This window comes from Ammospiza caudacuta, chromosome 3 (genome assembly GCF_027887145.1).
Source record: "Ammospiza caudacuta isolate bAmmCau1 chromosome 3, bAmmCau1.pri, whole genome shotgun sequence".
NCBI lineage: Eukaryota > Metazoa > Chordata > Aves > Passeriformes > Passerellidae > Ammospiza > Ammospiza caudacuta.
In genome coordinates this window covers 23,758,903-23,777,197 of record NC_080595.1, presented here as the reverse complement: position 1 = coordinate 23,777,197, position 18,295 = coordinate 23,758,903, and the positions used below count along the sequence as shown (strand labels likewise).

The 18,295-nt window shown below is 36.6% G+C and overlaps 1 protein-coding gene across 1 annotated transcript in view; it reads right to left on the bottom strand.

Moving 5' to 3' along the window:
- Positions 1-2,612: 2,612 nt before the first annotated feature.
- GPATCH2 (G-patch domain containing 2) overlaps positions 2,613-18,295 on the bottom strand; it is a 119,131-nt gene continuing 103,448 nt past the window's right edge. Inside the window, exons 9-10 of the mRNA XM_058801567.1 lie at positions 18,184-18,266; positions 2,613-6,309 (exon numbers count right to left, since the gene is read on the bottom strand). Of these exons, the coding sequence (XP_058657550.1) occupies positions 6,140-6,309; positions 18,184-18,266 (253 nt within the window). The 3' untranslated portion in view covers positions 2,613-6,139. The remainder of the gene's footprint in view (positions 6,310-18,183; positions 18,267-18,295) is intronic.

The following is an 18,295-nucleotide window of genomic DNA, read 5'->3' as shown; positions in this document are numbered from 1 at the left end:
AACATCTGGATAACCTGAAACTTTTGGGGGAAAAAAAAGTGTGGAATTCAAACTCAGTTCTGAGGACTTGAAACCAAAGGCATGAAATTGAAAATCTGCACACTTGCAAATGCAATCAGAAAAATTCTTGTAGTCTCCACCACAATATTCTGTAAGAAAAGAATCAAGTTTGTGCAAGAGAGAAAGCAATGGTGAATAGCAGTAGGGGTCTTCAAAGACATCCAAAAAAAGTAGAAACATTTTATGGGAGGAAAAACTAGAACCTCTTTGTGCTGATTCTTCAAAGAATCTCCTTAAACTACTCAAATCTACCTTGTAGGACGGTAAGTTAAAACAACATTATAGGCAACTTCCAAGGAAGAGGATTAAAAAAATCACACCTCATTTAAAAAGAAAACAAAATTCATGGGAATGGACATGCAGGGAGCAATCTGAGGTCCAGCACAAACAATAAAGTGCTTGAGTAGAAGATGGAGAAAGATGGAGTGTGGACAGGTGTAGAATAAGATGACTTGCAGAGAAAGTTTGTAGGATTCAACATAGCAGATGCATGAGAAGTTTAGCTTATCTCAGGCATTAAAACCTCCAGCATCCTTCAGTGGGGGATCAAAATGTTGAGCCTGTTTTGCCAAACACTAACATCTTGTTTGTAAATTAAAGAAAATATTACTTGGAACATTAACGTTTTCTTTCTCTGCGTACCTGGTGCATGACTTCCCTTACTCATCTGCCCCCAAATTTAAGAAATTTCAAACTTCTCACTGTATCACAGCTTTAGAAGTGATCTTTGTTCCTTTCCATTACCTGCAACTCTTTCTTTTCTGCTATATTCTTTTTGAATTGACAAGATCCCATCCCACCTACAGAATCACGTCCTGAATACTAAACTGACAACCGTTTATGAGTGGCTTGCTGTGCCTTATTTTGTGCTCTGCAAAATTAAGATATTCCAGGCTGACATGGCAGCCTGACTCCCCACAATGCTGGAATGTATTGGTGTGGGTACTGCAAGGATAGACAGACTGACATGACCCACCTGCTAACCTGTACATTCCTGCAGCCAAAGAGCAGCTCTATAAGAGCTCAGTGCTGAAGATGGGCCAGCACAATCGTGCAAACAGGCAGCTGGGACCTGAGGGAACTCTGATGCCACAGAAAATTTAGGACCTGTATCTTTTACAAGGAAGAAAGTCACAGCCTCAGTCTGCAAATTCTTCCATGCTGCTTATTTTTAGACAGTACTTCACATTTGGAAGCCAATGGCAGATACGTGGACAAATCTCTCACTGACTTGGGGCCACAGGAAGGACAGGGACCCACACAACTGCCTCGTCAAGGACAAAGAAATCCCAAGTTCTCAGTGTCAAAATCTCTTACAACTGATGAAGGCAACATGTGGCCCTTCAGGCAACTGGCTTAGAAAGGGGATGGAAAAGGAACTTCTGTAGAGTAGCAGAAATCACAGAAAATCCTGAGTGGCCTGCCACTTACAAGAAATTATGCTTCAAGAGAGGAAACACTGAGTATTGTCACTTAAAAACACACACAGAGCTGCAGTTTTTCAGAAAAATAGACAAGTATTAAGAAGAAAAGACAACATTATAGACAAGACACAACTGAAATGAGCATATCTATGATGAAATATTCTGAATGACATTTTAATAAGCTCATATATTTACAATAACACATACATACCTCAGAGGCTAATGACTTATGTTCACACTTTCAGAAGTCAAACTCCCCAATGTTTAAATTCATCATAGGAATGTCATCAACAGGCCAAAATAACAACCTTCTATAGACAGAATACCTCATATTAATTTAAACCACTTTTCACAGCTGTTAAAAACCAGTTCTCATTAGTGAGGGAGATCAAGTTTACATAATTTATTACTTAATGATTGAATATTCAAATACAAGCAACATGGTGAAAACAGCTCCATTATCTGTTTTGTTCTAGGACAGAAGAGAATCATGAGAAGCCCAAAAAACTTAATGCGATCAATTGCAAGTAAATGTGTGCTAACCCTTTTGCAGCTACTCCACTGCTCCTGAAAACTCTGTTAGGGATGGAAGTGTAATTAGAAAGTTTCTTGATTAAGAGGGGAGGGATTCCCATTTCTGATATGCCTTCATTGAAAGTGCCCTGGGAGCAGGGGAGAGGGAAAATAAAACAAAGACTGTGTGAGTTTTCCTTGGAGGAACAATTCTGCAGAACTGTTGGAAGAGAAAGCACAAGGCCATGTCATGGTTATCAAAGCATACACATACCTAAGGAGTGAAGGGAACTTGTACTTAGACTTGTAGCAAGTCTTAGAAGAATATGATAACAAAAGTATTGCAAACATCTTAAACGAGGCATTTCCTGATATTGTGGTGTAACCTCTTCAGCAGGATAATAATAGCCTAGGAAAGAAGTACTAGCAAAAAAGTACACAAAAGGCAGTGTAATAGCTTAACCTAGTATGCATTTACTTGGTACATGGGGTAAGCCACTTTAATTATATTTCCAGAAACAGCATGCCTTTGTACTCACCTGTGCAATAGCACTACTGAAAAAGGGTAGTTTAAAGAAAAGAACAATCAAAGCCCATGAAGAATTGAGTCTATTTATTTTATTCCATCTTGCATTTGTGTTGTTAGAGCAAAGCGTTCTATACAAAGCGTTTAGGTATTTACTGCTGTTCTACACCCATTATTGACCTAATTGCAGAAAGACAAATGCAGGGACAAACTTGTTAAACAAGCATATTGATAATGCTTCTCTGACTTTGACAAATATTCATTTAGATATAAGATACTGCTCATGGGTTTCTTTTATTAACAGTTAATGGCTCAATTCACAGAACTTGGAGACACCATGGAACATGTAGCAAAACACAGTGCTGATAATAGGCAACATCTCTTCTCTTCACTACACATTCTTCAGAGGAAGAATATCATGGTAACAGCTGAGCTACTGATTCAAATATTTAAATGGAAAGAATCTGGCAAGTGATGGATGACAACTTTTAGATACAAGATGATCCCGTATTTATTTATGTAGGCAAAAAACTTCAGTGTCACAGGCATAAAGAATTATTATCTGAAAAAACTTGTATATGTAGTTTAAAACAATGTGTTCCAGCTTTATAGCAGGTATCACAGTATGATTGCAGGTTAGACATAGGAAAGATCTGAAGAAAACAAACAGTAAATCCAAGTATTTTGACCTGTTTCAAAGCCAAATAACATTGCAATGGCTTTAAAAAAAAATCTGCAATTAATTTTTGTTTTGTTTCTTAACACTAGTTTTAACTGTATGAAATCACACTGCTAGAGTATCTTTAAAACCACTCCTGTGAGATGTGGAAAACTGAAAATGAAACCACAGTGTGAGCCAGAAAGGGAATTTTACTGCACAAAAAATATCTCAAAACACTACATTAAAATATTTTAATAAATCACTTTGTTCTACAGCTTCTAACAGATAAAGTGTACTGTCAGCAGAGGCATCTATTGATAATACCTGGGGAAAACCAAGTGCATCTATCTCTATATCAAAACCAGTTTAACTAACCTTAATGTCTAATAGATTCTCACTAAAAGGCTGATTTAGAACAAAAAAATTTAAGGTTTTCAATCTGATTACATAGTTCATCCATTATGACAGTCTACTAGGCTGGCTGCTTCACTGCATCTGTAGGAATGCATGAAAAAAGAGTTGAATGAGCTAAAGATATTTTTCCTCAATATGTATGCATTATTTCCCTCTTACCTTTTAAAAACAGGAAACAGTTTCAAGAACTTCTGGGGCTCTACACTTATTTCTTGAGAAACTACTGCTATGATAAATTGTACAGAAATACTTCAAAGAAGTGTTATAGGTGCCATACTTCCAGTCCAAGACATGCAGGTTTTGGAACTATAGCAGAACAGTGGAATTTTAACAGACTGAGTATTCTTTTACAGTTTTACAGATAGAGCTACAACAAACAGATCTTAAAATATTCACTTTTGCAATTCACACATTGAAAATGATTTTAAGGGATTTCTGATTGCAGCGTACAAAACAAAGAGGTTGTCAGAGTTCATTTGCTCTCAGGAGCACATGGCACTGTCAGAACAGGTGCAGGCCACAGAAATGCATTATTTGGAATAACACACAAGTGGGCACCTCTGCCAGCTGCAGAATTCCAGGCTCTTGGCCCTCTGTAACTATGTGGCCTTGAAATTCTTTGGATATGGAATGTATTTAACCAAGTTCAGTTGTGCAAGAGATATTTGAAGTGGCAAACTCACATTATGCTATGCCTCAAAACCTTACAATAAAACGTATCTTTTGCTGTATAAATCCCAATTCTGTTTAAAATTTCTTATAATTTTAAAAAGTAAAACCACACAATCATACAAAGTATTTAAACAGCAATAAATGGTCTTCCTGAAACTCAAAGAACATGTGCATTCAACTATCATAAAAACAACATCAGCTACTAATCTGTAATCTCTACACTATGGTGGTATGCTGAAACAACGTCCCCAAACAGACAGTAATTGCACTGGAAAATATGAACATTTCTTTCAAGCAAATTTAATGCTATAATGCTGCTGGTTTTCCTCTTCCTGCTACTATTTTCCTGGAAAAATGGGTGAAGCTGAGAGAAAAAGGAAAGTAATAAAAACACGTCTTAAAATGAATCACTATATTTCACAGTTGCATGAGTAAAACTGTGCTCTTTTTATGCTAAAGAAATATCTTTGCAAGCATCTGGAACTAAGTATTTTTCTCTGCAGCCTGGGAGCTGAGGAAGGGAGATCCTCCTCTTGAAGAAAAAAAAAAGACTGCAGAATCAAATCCTGTTCCCTCTGCAATGAGGGTAAATGTTGCCAGCTACTAGAGGCATGGGTGGTGAGAGGAGCACGATTTTCTCCTTAGTCCATCTGAAAAACAGTTTCCTTCAGCCCTATCATTTAATGTTAAAGTGGAATTTGTTTTATCCTGCAGACTAATAAGTACCCTAGGAGCTTGATTGGTTGGTGCTTAATGAAATTGCTTCTGCTGACATTAGATACATTAGGATACTGATTAAAACACTTAATGATCCCTCTTGATTTTAAATTGCTAGCTTAGATTTGTGAGATGCCATCAAAGCATCTTTTTCCTTCCTTTCCTCCATCCTAATCCTGCTTCTCCTTGCCCTTTTTCTGTTCATGATCCTTAAAGATTGTGGCTCATTGGCAACAGCTCGGTCACAAACCAAACGTTAACACCATGTTGAATACTGCATTGTTTAAAATGTGCCAAACCCCAGAAAAACACTGAAACACAGTCATCCCTGAAATACAATTTCCTGTTTCAAAGCTCAAACTATTCTTAAATGTGGCAACACTGAGGATTATTAATATGAAGGGAAAGCCAAAGTTGGAGTAAACTTTAACTCTGTAAAGTATTTGCTGAGGAAAGATCATTTTGTAAACATAAAAACAAGTATAAAAGCATTACTTCTCAGCTTGAATGTGGAAGACAGTAATACATTGCCAGAAAATGGTGTTGGGATGAGATTCCTATGACAACAAAGCTGTTTTTCATGCTCTTAGACAAAATTGCATACCATATCACCCTCCACTGGGAAACATGTATGTATTATGGCCATAATGACAACTTATACTCAAATACTGTTAAACACTATAAATACCAGGCTTGGAAATTTTGCCTGAAAAGGGGGAAGCCACAATAGCTGTAAAAAGTTCCATTTTCCTCAACAAATCTTATCAAGGCTCTTGAGATGAAATTATACCTACAAAACAAAATTTCCTTACATACTAAAAAAAACCTGCTGTGCCAGAAGCTTTTACCAAAAAAAGTGAGTACACTGAATTTTATGCTTAATACAAACTTTAAGACCACAGAAAATAAAAAAGTAGAAGTTTTTGTACATTTTAGCACCACTGTGAAGTCAGACTCGAATGCCGGTTCTGTCACTGCGGCTGTACCTTGCAGCTGGTGGGAGCTGTGTGAAGCTCGTTGACTTCAGCCATCTTTGAGAGAAGAAAAACTGGATTTGCCGATCACAACAAATAATATGTTTGCCATTTTTTCCTTTTTCTTTCTTTTTTTTTTTTCTTTTTAAATTAATTTTGAGCTTTATTTTTATCTCTGTCAGCTAAATCCAAGTCCAAGTCCTTTGGGCCTCTGCATGGCTCGTATGGGCTCTGCTATTCCTTTGCCATCTGGTCCGAGACCTGTGCCTGGGGTCCAGCCCATACTCTGAAGCATTCTGTTTCCAATGTTGTTTTCTGGGATTGGTTGGGTGTTTTCACCTACAAACCCTGAGATTAAAGAAATACACAGCATTAATCAGCACTGCCTGCCATGTGGAGAAGAGCAGGATAATCTCCCTTAAAGCTTTAAACCTTCTTATTCTCCTAATTTATCTAACAGGTTTCTAGAACAGGCTGCCTTTGCACATGTTGACCTCTTGACTACATATGATTCTAAATAATACAGTCTAATGCTTTTATTTTTAATGCTTTTGAGGATTCATTCTGTTTTTACATATGACAAATAGTATCATATTGTATTCCAATATGGTGGATTTCACATCAGATTCAAAGAATATAAATCACCTGCAGATGTCTACCAGTATATTGCCAAGATCACATGAATTTCTAGTCCTATGCAGTTACTACGGAGAGACACATCATAGTAACATGACCATCACTCTGTTCTTAGTAATATTTATCAATGACCTCCCTCAAGAAAACCCAATAAAAACATTCTTATTAAACAATTACAGCTCTTACAGAAACAGTATAGACAGATGGTCAACCACTCTGTAATTCATATTCAACTATACCTTTACTGTTTCTCTTTTATTGAACATTGTGAATTTCGATATGTCCAACGTTACTTTTGGTGTTTTCAATTGTACTAAGTGTCATTTACACTCTCTTCTCCTTAGCATTGAGATCTTTGAGAAATGCTGCATACATACCACAGAAAAGAGTACCAACATTGCAAGTGTTAGTATATATTTGTTACAATAACAGATTAATTTTTTTATAAGAAAGGTTTTCTTCCCCCCATGAATACATCATTAAAAAAAAAAAAAGTGAAGTTAAAATAATAAAGCTAATTTTTCCAGACTCCCCAAACCAGAGTTTAGAGACAATGCATGGATAAGCCTTCTAAATGTAAGTATCTTGCACAAGGGATATTTATTTCAGGAATCTGTGTTAAAATTTATCAACTTCCACCATGCAAACAATTTAAAAAGGACTGAAGGTTTTGAACACAAGCAGTTGCACGTAGACAGCTGGATTTTGTTTTCAGCATTATTCAACATCACCTGCCCAACAACAAAATAAAAAAAACCCCTCAATGTGCCCAGCTTCCAAACTATCTGTTTGATTTTCTACCTATTTATTCTGCCTGCTACTTTTTAAAAAATACTGTAGTAGAAGCCTGTGATTTTGAGTTCTTGGAGACTATAATATTGACAAGCAGCTGGCTTATCATTATATTAACTTACTAAACAAGAACACATAAAAGTTGAACATGAGCTTCTAAAAAGCCTAATTTATCCCACACACACAAAAAAGCAAGGTCTCACAGTGGAAACTGCATATACAGAGAGAAATTCAAAATGAGAAGTGCACATTAAAAACCTCATGATGATTGTGATGATGAATTTATAGTACTCCAGCATTATCCACTATAGATCTGTTCATATTCAGTAAAACATTGGCTACATAAAAGGCAGACTGCTTTCTAGTATCTCAGTTCCTGAGTCAAAGAAAAAAAGGAGTGCATTGAGGGAAGGCATCCTTTAATACTGGTTTGAAGCTATGCTTAATGCTAGGCTTAAAATAAAGGCTTTTAAGTCAGCAGCCTCCAGTCCCTGAGAGGGTTCTTCTTGAACTGACCAGCACAAAATTCAATGTCCAAGACTTCCTTTCTTTTCAGGCCCCCACAGGCAGAGGCAATTTTCATACAAATGAGTCCCTGGCACAGCCTGGCATACACAACATGGGCTTTGTAACCTTTTCTAGCTAAAAAAAGAAAAAAATAAAAAAGGAAAGAAGAAAGGTTACTGTTCAACAAAAATTCTGGCAAACCTCATAGGTAAAACCCTGGAACTGTGTTTTGGTCCACTTTTTGTAAAAAGTGATGGCAAAAAATGAAGAATCATTCCAGTAAATGTTTGTGGAACAATTAGGGGGAAAACTTCAAGGAGAAGAGAGATCCAACAGACCTGCCAAGAAGGAAAGAGCAAGCACAAGAGTGTATTTTATGACACCTAAAAACTGGAAACATGAAACCATTCATAATGCTGCCTAGGCAGAGGCAGCAATGCTGCTGGAACAGTATGCAAGGCATAGCCTGAGACAACGTAAACAGCTTTTTTGTTTTAGTCTATTCAGGGGAAAAACCCACAGAACTCTTCCTGTAACAGATGTACCTTTCTATATGAATTTCAATTCCTGAGACAGCCAGAGGAACCCCACAAAGAAGATATAAGAAACAACACTCTGTACTTTGACATGTTATTTAGTAAACTGGTGCTTCTATTTTTGATACCTTTTGAAGCAATTCAATGCTGTTTTTCCCTGACAAGATAATTGGAATTATTTGTTTTTAAAGACATATAAGTACTGCTAGAATATGATACCTATTTTTCCCTCCAGTGTACATACTTTTATATCTCCTATTAAAACATAAGCTCTCCCTTAGAGACCTGTTTTACTCTTGTATATCATCAGATTAAAAAAAAAGGAGAAAAAAGAAAAAGAAAGAAAAGAGAAGCCACGATAAACTTGGTTTCACAACCCACTTTTGGCAAACAATCAAACAACATACACTGTCCAAAGGATAATGTGTTTGAAGGCTTTGTACTACAGCAAGAATAAAGCAAAACCAAAACCCCACCCACCTTGCCTATATTAGTAATTGACTAATTACTCCTTCTCATAAATGAGGTGAATTCAGATTGCATTTATTTGAATAGTGAAAAATACTTAATATACCCTGGCCATTCCATTGCAGTATAGTTTTTATATGAATACTATCTATGTCTGCCTTTAACATTCCTGCAATTCTCACCCATCACTTGAAAAATTTATCTGTAATGCAATATATTTTACTTGAATCCAAAGAATGTGGATAGTGGTATTGCCCTCTTCCTCCATTTCATGTGCAATCAGCAGGTTGGAAAAAATCTCAACATTTGCATTGCTGATAGACTGCATGATGGGAGAGAGCTCTTAAAAATCATGCTACACTGTGAGCTATTCCCCTGACCCCCATTCCTGTGCTTTGGGCTTTTATTTTCTAATTAAAAGCAGTAATTGTCCTTGTAATATTCATCTTCAAGTTCAGTTTTTAATTCATGCCTATGGCACTTCTTGGACTAGCCAGTAGGGCCTGTTAGAGAGAATGGTCCAAGCACACGGCCTTGAAAAGGGCTGTGCTACCTCTGGGACGTGTTCAGTCTTGACCCACCCAGGAGCAAGAGCAAAACCAACCCATTGTGCTGTCCCACAAAAAATAACTACGCAGAATCCAATTAAAAAAAAAAAAAAGTGGGGATACATTTTTGTAATTTTAATGTTGTATGAGGTTTCCAGAAGTTACAAGGATGCCTCTGCACTAATAATTTGTAGGAATCTCCTGTGCAGTACAGCTTTTTTTTTTCTACAGATAGAAAATGTTTTTAGCAACCCTAACAATTGATTCCTGATCTACCAGATGAGTAGTCTGCATGTAGAAGAGGCTGCCATTATATGAGAGGGGAGAAAATATTAAGGTATATTAACTTGTTTGAAAAGGCAGCTCTGTAAAATACCCTCAGCTTATGTTCCTTTTCTCTGCAATACTGCCAGCTGAAAGAAAAAAGGACAATTCTCAAATCTTTGTGTATATGAAGAGACACACTTCAAGGTCTACATTTTTTATGCATATGACCTTACATACATGGAATATAGAGTCAGTGAGTAGCAAGTGACAAAACTGGGAAGTGGAAAGCAAAAAACTCATCACATTTGTTTAAATTTGGTATGATACTTATGATGGCATGAAAGGCAGGTTTCAGTGAAAAATAAAGGTATGTAATTTTTTCTTAACAGCTGTTGAGACAGGTATGTCCTGGTTAAACAGTACACTAGCATTCAGTGCCATACCCTTGATTTTACAGTGATTGCCATGAATTAATTTAATTCCATCTGTAAGCTAAAATCAGATCAGAGGTCTAATGCTGCTGCAGGCTTCACATCTGTTTAATCATTTTTGGATACAGCAGCTTGCAAAAGTTCAGCTTTTAAATTTGCTTCATATTTAAGAAACAATGTTACACCAGTGTACAGCATTGTCAGCAGGAAACAAATGAGCCTATGAACAGTTTTGATCTGATAGACCCATTTTATTTGCAAAATGCTTCTACAGATTCAAAGCTCAACATTGAAGTTATCGTTTATTACAGAATAATAAAGGAGCTATGACCTCATAAACTACTATTGTCACAATATTTATTTGTATGGTCCAATTGCTGGATAAGACTAGCATCAAGCATGTTTGGCTTATATTGGGCTGAATAAAACCAGAATACAGCTAAGATCAAGCTCTCAGATAACCTTATTTAAGAAAATGTGTGGGTTTTTTGTTATGTTTCTTTTTTTTCCCTCTCAACCCTCCCAAGCTGTAAGAAACAAATGAAGGCATAGTGAAGCAATTTCATCTCGGGCCACCACACTATTTCTGATGTTAAGAAAACGGGGTTTTAAACAGTTCTGAGAAAATGGCACTGTACATAAATATAGTTTTACCCTTTCATCTTTCTTTTGTATGATTAAGACTTGTGAGCAGAACAGCAATGCCTTCACAGAGCATACCACAACTATTATTTCCTCTTCTATCGCTCCCAGCAGCCTTAAATCCTTTAAATCCTTTCCTAGAAGGATCTCTTTTTGCTTGGGTAATTTTTGCAATACATGGCCTGCTAACCCTTACCCCCTACCCTGGATCTCACTTATGTCTATCACAGCAGAGTCAGTCTTTCTACCTCAAATCTTCCAAGGAGCATTGTGGATGGTAATTCACTTGCGTAATTGGCTCAAGAGATGAAAATCTTGTATCTGCCTGTCTTAGCCACTAATCTATCCAGCTGACTGCAAGCCTAATTGGCAGCTTGTTTAGTAATTTGGCTCCTAAAGTGTTGTATTGATGTTGGATAAACAGCCAATGGAAGCAGAAATGATACATGCTGATTCTCTTTAAAAGCTGGTGCACTTTCCCCCTCATTTTCTGAAAGCATTTAATATTTCATCTATTCTTTTTCTTTTCTGACTCCTCACCAGACAGATGAGCTCAGAGCAGTAGGGACTGATCCTGATACACAAGGAAACCAATCAGAAAAATACATTGCTGCAGTCTGTCTTTTTATGCCAGCTCTCTCTAACTAGCAAAATGGGAATCAGACTGCCTAGATGTTTATGTTCTTAAAATTGTTTTGGGTAATTGCACAAACACAGCTTCAGAAGCACAGCCACCAGCTGCATGGTGATTTTAAAACTCGGTACCTGCAGTGATTTTCAAAATTCAGTACATATGGCTGTGTATCTACTAAAAAACCCACAAAACACCAAACCAAAACTAAAACAACTCAGCTATGAGAATGCTATGAAAATTGTTTAGTTTAATATTTGAGACTGTTTTATTTCACCAGACTAACACATCCCTCACACTGAGCTATCTAAGACTATCTAAAGAATAACTTTAGAATTATTATGTTCAGGTAAGTCTGCTTGCATTGAATTTTATTCTAACAGAGAGATAAGAATAGCAGAGAGGACATAGCTATGACTTCAGCAGGTGCTGGATGCCTCTGTATTTATCCCGTATCCACAGCAGAGTTTTGTTGATGTCTGCACTGCCATAGTTCATTCCTACTACTCCATCTCAAGGGCCTGAGTAAACACACCCTATCTTGAAGCACAGGCTCTAGATTTCAATTTATTTTCAACTCTCCTGAATATATAAACATAAATTCACACACCAATGAAGACTGTGACACTGAATTTTAGGTACAACTGGTTATCCAGAAACACAGATCACTAGGAATTGGATTTGCAGGTGCTCTTCTCCTTCCATCCTTTACTGGGTTACACTGTATGTGGAGTAAAACTTCATGCCCATTCAGTCTTTGCTGCTATAAAACTGGTTGGAAGAGTTGGTGTTTTTAGATTGCAATTTATCCCTCTGTAAGGGGAATCTCTTGAATATCCAAGACTGTCTTTTCACTTCAGTCCAAAAGTCTTTGTTTTATGCCTTGTCTTTGATGACAGAAACACTGTCACTGGATGGCACTTTGGAAGAAGCATTCTCACTGGGGGACATGGCAAAGTTCTGTTTAACTCCCCCAAAATTCAGCAAAATGAATCCCATCTGATAAGCATTCCCTCACTTTTACAGAAAGACTCGCAGCCTTACAATGAAACCCAGTGGAAATCCAAAGCAAAAATTTTCTTTGTGAAACCCAGAGGTATATACAACAGATTTTATTAGGAACTTTTCCACCAATTGCAAGGCTTTTACAAAAAGACAGAAATCTTGCCTGCACTGGAAACCTGATCAATGAATTTTATTTCCTCGCATGGTAAACTCCTCTGAAGTGTCAAAACTTTCTGCATAAATCTATCAGGTTTATGCACAGACCTCCTTCCTTATTCAGAAAGTGAATCATATGCTGACAAACCTTTAAGAAAAGTGGTTTTTGCATAATACCAGGGACTGTTTGCAGCAGTGCTCCCTATTCCCTCAGGAGAAGGAAAAACTAGTCACCAACAACTGAGAGGTTGTTGTAGAGAGATGGGATAAGAAATAATGTTGACTGAGAGAAAACTACATGTTTTAACTGCAAAACTGTCCATGTTTTAACTGCCAAACTGTCCATGTTTTAACAAAAATCCTTTGCAATTACCTAAAACTGACTGACAGAAATATCAGGTACTTCTTTTATTGGTTGAATTCTAGGAAAACTACAGGACATCCATTTGCCCATCTGAGGAAGGTGATGGTTCTAACAAACTGCACATAAAAAGGAGGTGGCTCCTCTCCATGGGGAACCACTTTAATATGATATCTGGCAGAGAATGTGCAGAACTTGCAGAGCACATAACTGCCCTTGAGGATGAGTCTCCCTACTGACATCTCTGCCTCACTCAAAGCCAGTCCTCAAGTATACAACTGTTTAATGAAACTTGAAAATAATGCCTGGTTTAGCCTTTTTCCCCCTCATATTTCCACTATATTAAGGGTACTCTCTTTGTTTATATTCTCCAGTAAGCTGGTTTATGGTTCTTGAAAGTGAAGCCAAAAAATCCATGGAATCACAGAAATCTCAAGGTGGAAGGGACCCATAAGAACCAGAAAGTTCAGCTCCCAGTAGAGGCAATTTGAAGGGTTTCCATAACCAGAAACAGCTACCTTATGAAAGATTCCCAGAGTTATTCAGGGAATCATTCTTGAAGCTTCCACATTTCACAAGATAAGAACCCTTAGAAAGACAGGCACAGTCATCTTCTATCAATCTGAATGTTTCTTCTTGACTTTATAGTGGCTGTGTGTACAGCCTGTAGAATATTGTCTTCTCTCTAGATCACAAGAAACCCATCAGCAATTTTGCAGGATAAGCTTGTCCTGGTTGAATTGCAGGTCTTCTGAAGTTTGTTACTGAACTTTCTGAACTCTGGTCCTTGTATGTAAGATGCCTTGCCTGAACCAGCCACCTCAAGCTCAACACAGGAAGCCTTTTGCTCTGAAGGGACTGCAGCTTCCAATACTAGATGGCACTCTGCAATCTTTTAACTTCTAGTTTGGTGAGACAATATGGTAGAAGAACCAAAAAACAGAAAGAAGTCCCTAAAATTTAACTTGCTGCCAAGTTACATACCAACCAAAGAAAAATGAGAGTCCATGGGCTGCACAACCAAGCAGGCATGAAGTGCATGCCAGGAAGGACTTGGGCAGACTGAGGGTAAGAAATGGTGCAATGCAATATGGGAGAGGATTCACAACATGCCAATGCTGTGAATTGCCCTGTGACAAGGGATTTCTGCCTATAGAGTTGTACATTTGGAAGACAGAAAAGCAGTGAATCAAGTTAAAAGAAAATAGGCTTATTGTCTAGAGTTTTGGAAATTTATGGTCAGTTCATCCAAGTACCCCAAAGTTTACCTTTTCCCTGAAACTACTGCACTAAGTTGACCTTCACCACAAACTCAGCCTCAGCCACCTCTGTTACCACACTGTAATCACAATCTTTTTCAAATCATCGTTTTGGTTCTGCAGATATTCAGGTCTGATTTTTAATCACTGACATATTAAGCATCAGCAAAATAGTTTGCTTAGCTGTTCCACTGGCAATTTTTAAAAAGGAATGAAAACATGTACCCTTTTGATTACCTTGTTAAAGTGAGTCATGATGGCATTATAGCAGTGCTCACTATTTCTGCTGTAATTAAGAAACTGTCATATTTTTCATTAAAACACATTCTTTAAAATGAGACTTTCAACTTGGTCATTTCAATCAGGACCAGCCTGAAGTGTAGCATGTGCATGCAACATGCCAACTAGATAAAGAATATGACATCTGAAATTTGTTTTTGTAAAAAGGTAAGCATTAAAGTGCCCATTACATGCATAGTAATTTATCTATTTTATATAAACATTTTCTACATTTTAAATAAAAAATAGTTTCCTGTTCTTATAATTGGTTTTTGCAGGTTTTTAACACTGCTTCAAACTGTAAACCACACTATGCAATACCAGAGAAAAAGATTGTTTTGAAATAGAAATAAATTACTATTTACAAGGCATACAAATATGAGATGTGAAGCAGAATTTGGGATTTTTTCCCCAACTTAGAGGTTTGTTATTTAAAAAAAAATCTAAAATATCTCTGAGATTTAACAGGAGATGGTAAAAATCAAAAATCTTGTACAGAAGAGCCAATTAGAAAGAAACTGGGATAAATGCATATTCAGTATATGGTATCTAAAATTATGTAGCACCTATTGGTTTGATATGAGACTTAAACTAGATAATCTAAGACTGAAATTGCTGCAAATATTCTCAGTGCATGTGTTTCAAGTAGTAACACTACCTTGCAAAGAATGTTCTTTCTCTAGCAAAATTTTTGTTGTTGTTGCTATTTTATTATCACTTTCATTAAACTGGACCCAGTATTAGAAGGGCTAATTCCATGACAATGAATTTGTTTGTCTAAGAGGTCCTTTTACAAACTTGAGAGCACTGTATTGCTGCAGTGAAATATGTCAGGGTGTCACATGAAATAGCTCTACCACTCAGGTAATCAGAGGGGAGAGAAGGTCATTGAAAATGACCTGTTCTCACATGAGAACAGAATCACTGGAATAATATTGGTTTCATGGAAGAAGTCATCCAAAAGAGTATTTAAAAGGTACAATACCTCATACTTCAGTTGTGGGAAGTAATCAATTTTTACTAGTATCAGTTTTTTGTTGATTAATTACTTATCTAGGTTTAACAATACACATATGGGATATATGAAACATCCACAAAATAGAAAATTCATCCTAGGAAAAAAGACAGAATATGATACTCCTGTATCAGTACTGTCAGTTCCCACCCACCCATGCCTATATTATCTCCCATTTTCTTCACTGCTATTCAACACATCTTTTCTTCACCTTTACAAATGACATTTTTGAAACAATAAAATGCACTGTGCTGCTCAAACTTTCTTGCTTCAATGCTGTACAAGTAAAGCTACATCCTTTGTTACTAATATACACAAACCTATTGGTATGTGACTTTGATTGCAGGCTGAGAAGGGGCTATAAATTTAGAAATCAATATCTACCTCTATCAATATTCATTTTACTTTTTCAATACAAAATACAAAGGTGAAAGAGCAGTAAATAAGCTGGAGTACTGAAATAAATTGGGTGTTCTTGTCACAATTAATAAATGTTTAACCAATCACACTGCTTGCTACAGAAGTCTGTGGCTTTGTAAGGTGTCTGAAAGTAGCAGGTGCTACCCTTGTGAGACTCAAACCCAGGGAACGTGTTCCAACACCTCGTTAGGATCATTCTCATCAGTACTACTGGACCTAAAGGCACAAATTACCATTTTCAGCACTGTGCAGATTTTCACAAGAGTTAATTTACCAAAGTAGTTTTTTCCAAATGCAAATGGGAATTTAGGAAACACTCTTACCAACACATTGACTCGGACCAAACATTGCCAATTTGCAGTCCATGTAAGAAAACACTTGCAGCAGAGGAGTCATTTACAGACAGCCTTTCAGATTTCACTATGATATCAAATACAAACAATTTTGACGAGAATGTTTTTTTCATTTCTAACTTCTGCTCATCTAAACAACTGCTTATTTTTTTCTTTCAAGAAAGAAGCTCACAAATTCTTCCACATAAATACAAACCCTTCTCTTCCCATATCTTAGCTAACTAAAACTACTGAAAGAAGAATAATCAAATAAGCAATCTCTTATTTTAATCCCAATTTCCAAATGTACATTCATTCTAAAAGAAAACCCTGTTTCTTTCATAAAACCTTATGGAACACAGACAAAAAGCAAGGCGTGCGACAGACAAACAATAATTTAGCTGTAGAAAGGTTAGCCTTTGAGAAAACTATAATAATCTGTAGCATGCTATACAGTTACAAGCCTATTCAATGTTTACCAAAGGTTCTATTTGCTTAAAAACTTACAAGGATGAAGTGCAGAAAAACAACAACTTTTCTAAGACCACAAAAAAAAAAATTCTCAATCCTCCTGATCACAAGAAAATTGAAAAGATTACCTTGAACTTGAAAAGAAAAGAAGGCACATCAGTTAAAAATTACCTTATATGATCCCTTATCCACCATTATTCTCTGTTGCTCTTCATATAAAGGCAAACTTTGGGGCAAAACAATTTCTAAAACTGTGAGTTCATGGACACATAACATTGAATGACCACATATTTGCCTTAGTATCAAAATATTGGCTTTGTAAAGTTATGCAGAGGATCTAGCTTGTAAAATAAAATTCTGAATACTGAAAGCCCTAAGTAAAGTGAATAATAAAATTAATTTCACAATACTTGATAACCTCTCAGTACAAAATGACATCCTCTAGTACTTGAAAGTTGTGAAGTGAAAATCACCTTGTAGAAATAATTACATTATTCTCTCTTCAGCCATTAAGTATTTTTCTTTCTCGGTTCACATATGTTCAGAGTCTTAGAAGCTGACCCATAGATTCTCTTTTTTTTATACTGCTGCCACTAAGGTACTTTTATAACATTGTTAATATTATTCCTGGTCTGTTTCTGCCACTGAGGTTTGAAACAAAGAAGTTTCGGGGGAGGGGAATTCAGTTAGAACACAAGTATTAGGCATCTCTAAAGACATCTACTTGAAATATATTTGAAAATTCTATGTATTGCAAATGTTGCTGCTGTAGTTTATGTTTGACTAGGACATGCAGTCCAGATTTCTATGTTAGAAATATATATAAAGGCTCACATACAACCTAATCTTTCCAGTATGCACATATATAATTAATACAATAAACTGATGAGAGTCCTATAAATCACTGCTAAGTATTGAAAAAGTAATTTCACAGCTGTGACATCAGCAAAATGCATCCAATGGTTGTGATCTCGCATCTGTAAAAATCTTTCAGAAATGTGCTTGCAAGGGCTTCCTGTTAATCTACAGCACTAATTTTAAAGCTGTGTTTCACAGCTTTATCATCATATTTTCGATTGTTTACCCAAGAATTCACATCCTAACTTTATTGTGCAGGGTATTTAGAGCATTCATATGCAGAAAACAAGATGCCTCAGGTCTCTTCCCTTGTCATGTTTGAAGGGACATAAGCAGAAATCTTTGCTGTCTCAGTATATGAAAAAAAATTTATTGTCTTTAAAGAAGTGCTGTTCTACAAAAGACTGGAAATTGGCAATGATTGCAGGAGAGTGGAGGGAGCCTATTTATTTCTTAATCTTTATTAATAAATAAGAATATAACATATTTGAAGTTATATGGGAAGTTACTGAATTTATCAAGCTTTTCCCCAGGTCACTGACCTACTGCTTTGTGTTTAGAGATTTAACATCTTGTGGTTTGTGCTCTGTCCCAGGGAAATTGGTTACCTGTGGGTCCTGGCAGGGGAGCAGCTTTCCTTCTCCGCTTGATGTCTCCCATGCACAATGATCCTAAATGTACACTGGTTTGCCTGCAAGTAATTATAGGAGAAAACTATTA